The following is a 5847-nucleotide window of genomic DNA, read 5'->3' as shown; positions in this document are numbered from 1 at the left end:
ATCGCCATTAGTTCCATCCGGACCAGCATCGCCATTAGTTCCATCCGGACCAGCATCGCCATTGGGTACAGCTGCATCAGCTTTGCCATTAGGTGGTGATTCTGATTTGGCCGTCGCTCAACAACTCGCCGATCAATCAATCGCCAATGCTGCAGTCGAAACCATTCCAGCCCCAGATCAGCCATGCAAAGTCGAAACCAGCACTGAAGTCATCCACACACCTGGTGAAACATTCGTCCATCAACCGGGAGAGATTCTGATCAACCAACCACCAACCCGTCTCATCATCAACCATGCCCCATACATTGTGCGACCATCTCCAATCGTTCTGAACTCCGGCCACAAGACCATCACAAATGCATACACTCGCAAGACTTTACCAAGTTCAATTCAATTGCGTCCAGTCATCGTTCGCATTGTACGACCAATCGAAAAGAGGGTATTCATTGACAAACCAGCAGTCCCAGGTGCTCAAACGTACGCTTCGAATCCAGTGATCCCAGACGCATGTTCGACCTCTTTGGCTTTGGCTGGAGTTCCAGGAGCCGCCGCATCGGCTGGATTGGCCATTGCAGGTTTACCCGCAGCATCTCCATTGGAATCAACTGCAGGTCTTGCATCGGCTGGTTTGCCCGCACCATCTCCATTTGCAGCTGCAGGTCTTGCATCGCCCGCCACAGCCTCAGCATCATCATTCGGCTCATACGCAACTGACTTGAGTGCATCATCATTCGGCTCAGGCGCAATTGACTCAAGTGCATCATCATATGGCTTAGATGGATCACCATATAGCTATGGTGCAAGCGCTCTAGGTGCCCTTGACTATCCATCACTTCTCGCTTCGGTAAGTATTGTTTATTTATTTCGATTCGATTCAATTTAGTTCGCTCAGCATTTCATATAAAATCATATTTAACATATTTGTTTTCGATTGTTTTGTCAGGGAGCATCTTCACGATTTTCTGCCGCAGGCGGTGAGACCGAATTCGATATTGACAATAGTGGTTCCGTTATGACTGCACTTCCAGCTCCATCGGGCGGTTGTAATTGTGCTTGAGTTGTTTTTTTACAAAAAAAAATAAAAATAAATAAAATGAAAATGTGAAAATAAAACACAGACGTAGTGAAAAAAAAGAACATAAAAAACGAATTTGCTGATTTATATTTGTATTTCTCCATTTCATTTTATGTGCTTACAATTCAAAAGCACCGATGAAATTTATCTCCGAACCAATTTTAATTAAATTAATATTCATACAACGCTTTCCACTTTTCCCGAAATCGATAAATCGTATTCTAAAAAATGCGATTGAGAGAACGAAATATTTATAGCCGCTACACACAAAATGCGATTTAATACGTGTACATGGTACACATTTTACCATTTTCATATGTGCGAGCGTTGACTAACGACTGTGAGAGCACACGAATCTCGTTCTCTTTTTCGCTCTTTCTTTTTCTCTGCTTCTATTCATCTCTTTCGCTCTTCCATTGGAAATGATGAGAGCAAACGTGCAAGAGTGAGCAAAAGAGGCGCCGAGAATTGAGAGCTCGGACGGAAACGGCGACGGCATCAGCATTATTTTTTCGGTTCGAAAAATTTGCGCATGGAATCACACCGAAAAGGATTCAAACAGCGTAAAAATACACGGGGCAAGCTCGCAGGAAAAACATAAAAGCAGCAAACGGTCGTTAAATAGATGAAAATAACGTTGTTGTTTGTCGCCGCCACCACCATCACCGTTGTCGTCGTCGTCTGTTGCTGCTTCTACTATTGATGCTGTTGTTTTGTGAGTGGGGTCGATATAGTGTGCGCTTTGTTGAATTTCGGGAGAAAGAAACGAATGGCGTAAATGTGATTGAAAAGGTAGCACCCAGCAAAAGCTGTTCAAAGTCATAAAATGTTCGCATTATATTTGTGTGTATGCGCGCGCTATGGTTGAAACTTATTTTAGTCCAAAAGGAAAAGCACATGAAAATTCGAAATGAACCAATGTTGGGCCAGCAGCGCAGTTTCTCGTGTGCCAACCAAGCATCCAGTCGACTAACCAAGCAGGCAACCAGCTAAACAGCCAACCAGCCAGCCAGCCAGCCAGCCATCCGACCGACAGCAACATTGTAAAGACGATGGAGAGCGATAGCATTTGCAGCGAGACGACGAGCTCACAGATTTCCAAGCATTTTTACACTTTAATTTGGGAAAGACATTACACACTCATTCACTCTCTCTCAAAGACACACACACACATAAACCAAAAAAGCACACACCTAGAGAGTGCGGTGGCAAATTTTTAGGTTGATGTCATTTTAATCTCGTAATGGAGCCGAAAAACTTTCGAGCGTGACAGATAGATAGAGAATGAATTGGTCCCACCGAATTGCCGTCGTTCTCTCTTTGCATTTATTTTTTTTTTAATGTGTCTGTATTTCTCTGGGCTAAGTGAGCGGCAGTCACGATGGTAGATTAAAAAAAAAATATATACAGTCCACTTTTATTACTTGAGAAACCAATTTCATTCTGATCTTTTAACCGTTCAGTGTTTTGCGTTCGTTGTTCGCCCGTTTAGGGACACTTTGGTTTCTTTTGAATAAGCTCAGGTGCTCTATTAGCAAAATTGTGCATAATACAATATTAATGAGGTAGGTAATATTTCAGAGATTGAGCGAAGGAAAGAACGAGAATGAGCACGAGAATTACGATGACGACGACGACGACGAAAGACTGACTGCCATACCATTGCATATACCATTGATTTGCGTATGAATAATTCACTTCCGTTTTTGTGCGCTACTATAGAGCGAATGAACTACGTAAAGAATTTTTTTAAAAGCATCCAAAAAAATATATATGACCTTTTGTTGGTATATTTCATGTTTCATGCCAAGCAACTGTTTCCAAATGAACACCGAATGTAAAACGATATGATAGCATGGCATGAACGTCAAGTTGAGAGAGAGAAAAACGAAGAATAAAAGGAATATCTTGGATAAATTATATCTGTCTCTGATATTGAATACGTGTATGCAGAAAACAGTGTTACATCAAATTGTTCCAGAGAAATCAGTGCGTTACAGTTAAAAGAATAGGCAACGAATGAAAGAGAAAGCGAGACGACAATTTGGATATTTTTATCCTCAATATAAGTCAATGCCTGCCTGTCGAAAATGATGTAAATGTATATAGACTGATGTTTCTTTTTTCATTTTTTCTCTTTAGCTTTTTCTCCTTTTCATGCTTTTCATCTTGGGATATGGTTGATGCTGCAATTTAAATTATGTATGTTGACGCATGATTGAGCTGTTTCGAGTGCTAAATTGCCGAAAATTCATCGGCATCCAATGGATGAGGAAAAAAGGAGAGCACAACTGAATAAAATGAGTGAAAAAAATGAAAGAACAGATAGCACGAAAAAAAACACACATAGAAAACGCCGCAAACCGAAACAAAAGGTTATTCCATTTATCACTATGATGGATGTTAGGGAAGCTTAAGTAAAACAAATCTCAAATAATCTAATAAGTGTGACATACACAGAGTGAGGGGCCGAATGAGAGAAAAAGCAACAGCAATGGCCAGAAGAATAAAAGCAAATAGTGTAATCGTCTCAATTATAATATAAAAGTGATTTTGCATGACGACCATTTATTTTATGTTTTTGACGCGAAATTTCTCTCCAAGTGGCTTTTACACAAATGGAAAATCTCAACTGGCTAAAAGGTCAAAGGACAATCGAAATCCATGTTCATTTTTTTATCATTGCCTACACACACACACACACACTTGATTTCATACCCTTCATGTCTCTTTCTCTCTCTCTCGAAAGAGACTTCATATAGCGAATAAAACAGAGCGGAAAAAATACGAGCAATCACAAAATGGTAAATATTTTGTTCTGAATTAGCGCACAAAGTTTGTTTTTTGCTTTTCCATTTGCTATCAGCGCTAGGTAGCTCTTTCTCTATGTATGTGTGAGAGAGAGAGAGTTCGCTTTCCGATTTTTTCGCCTGTCTGCTTGATATGACATACATTTAAATCATCCATCAAACTCCTACACTTGCTGATGGTTCTCTGTTGTTGTCGTAGTCGTTGCCGTTGTAGTCAGATGAATTGATTCGCCTGTGCTGTTGTAGATGTGGCAAACACATTTTGAGCACGCTTGTAACGATTTAATGATTCACTTCACCGTGTGTGTCTCGCGAACAGCGCGCGCGAGACCGAGGGATTCCACTGAAACGTTTTTTTTTTCTCTTTTTCTTTCACTTACGGTGTAATTCGGTTTTTTTCTTTTCTTTTCTATGTGCGACACACAATCAATATACCAATTTTGCTGTTCGTTGAATAACAGTTATATATGTCTCGGTTTATTATCATGTTATTTGACACAAAAATTCTGGTTTATTTTCTCTCACTGCTCCACGTTTTTTTCTTTTCTCTTGTGTGCTGTTCACCCTCTGTGTTCGCTCACGAATTTCAGTAATACATGATGCGATACGGTTTTGCTTTTTCGGTTTCGATGAATAGAGCTAAATTAGATTTGTTTTGATCAGTAACACATCAGCAGCAGTAGCAACGTTTGTGGTAACAACTACATTAGGTGTAGCAACCACACAGGTGAAACGACCCGATAAAACAATGGATCATACTGCTGGTGATAAGTAATTTCGAACGTGTCTGAGATTAAACACACGACGAGAGATAGAGAGAGAGAAAAAAAAACAACCGCAGCAGTAGCAGCCGAAGACGGAAAATAAAACAAACACAAACACTAATGTTAACACACGCACAGCGAATATCAATACGTTTAAACAATTTCCAATGCGATATCGGCAATTGAAACACAATTTATTGCTTTCATTTTTTCCCTTTATTCGTTGGTTCTCTCAATGCTCTCTCACACGCTGGCTCGTTGTTTTATTTGCTCATTTTCACAATAGTCTCACATGTATCGGATGTCGCAATATTCTATTTTTACTTCAATTTTTCTTTTATCCGACACACGGCCAGTCGTTGACAATGTACACACTCATTCGATCTGCAATCGAATTTTGCTGAAAATTTTGCACAAAACGCTCCACATTTTCTATTAATTATCTAGGGATATTGAGTCTAAAGTATGTATATGATTTGTTGAAGTGACACGATTGCGAAATGAGCTCCGTACGCAACGCTGGAACTCCATGACTAAAGATGATGTCCTGCAATACACGATGGATAAGGTTCGGAAAAATATAGAACGAATACCAATACATCAACATCACCATCACTATCATCATCATCCTATCCTATCCTATCCCATCCCAATACACACATGCATAGGAGTGAGAGTGAACACGAGCGAACGGCGAAAAAGAGGCGCGCACCGAATCCATATTTGATGTTTTCACATTGTTCGTACACACAGTGTAGCGAATGAGTGAGTGAGTGCAGGAGTGGAAACTCAATTTCACTGTACGGCTACGGCTGCTGCTGCTATCGCCGTGCTCTCTGCCGTTGTATTTGTTACGGATGGATGAAAGTGTTTTTTGTTGGGGTGTGTATTGGTGCTAGTATCAAATCACACGCATACACACAGCTGGCGCTGAACGTGCAAATGTGTTTGTGCGCGGATTAGAAAACGTGCAAGTATTTGTAGCTCAGTTCAGTGTATGTGTGTATGTGTGTTCGTTTCAGCTTTTCCACCCTAAAATCTACCGTACGATTGTCGATTGAATTTTTATGCCGCATTCATGCTACATGGCTTTTTTGCAAAAGCCCACGTGTTAGCTACATCCGTCCACTGTGTACACTATGTACGCACTCTGAGACTATGCCTGAGATTTGCATGCTTTCAACATATACTATGGAAT

At 40.5% G+C, this 5847-nt stretch overlaps 2 protein-coding genes across 4 annotated transcripts in view; one reads left to right on the top strand and one right to left on the bottom strand.

Moving 5' to 3' along the window:
- The window catches only part of LOC129564838 (uncharacterized), a 1720-nt gene extending 570 nt beyond the window's left edge, over positions 1–1150 (top strand). The window contains exon 2 of the mRNA XM_055439010.1: positions 1–1150. This exon is cut by the window's left edge and continues 335 nt beyond it. Within this exon, the coding sequence (XP_055294985.1) occupies positions 1–883 (883 nt within the window). The 3' untranslated portion in view covers positions 884–1150.
- LOC129564835 (gamma-aminobutyric acid type B receptor subunit 1) overlaps positions 1–5184 on the bottom strand; it is an 88130-nt gene extending 82946 nt beyond the window's left edge. Inside the window, exon 1 of one of the 3 annotated variants that reach the window (XM_055439004.1) lies at positions 4028–5184. The gene's annotated coding sequence lies outside the window, so the exon portion shown is untranslated. The remainder of the gene's footprint in view (positions 1–4027) is intronic. The other 2 variants (XM_055439002.1, XM_055439003.1) reach the window with 2 other exon arrangements.
- Between the last annotated feature and the right edge of the window lie 663 nt (positions 5185–5847).

Source organism: Sitodiplosis mosellana, unplaced genomic scaffold (assembly GCF_009176505.1).
Source record: "Sitodiplosis mosellana isolate CC-2019 unplaced genomic scaffold, AAFC_SMos_1.0 Smas_scaffold_2, whole genome shotgun sequence".
In the NCBI taxonomy this organism is placed as follows: Eukaryota; Metazoa; Arthropoda; class Insecta; order Diptera; family Cecidomyiidae; genus Sitodiplosis; species Sitodiplosis mosellana.
The sequence above is the reverse complement of the archived record's forward strand: the minus strand, read 5'-3'. Positions and strand labels throughout refer to the sequence as shown.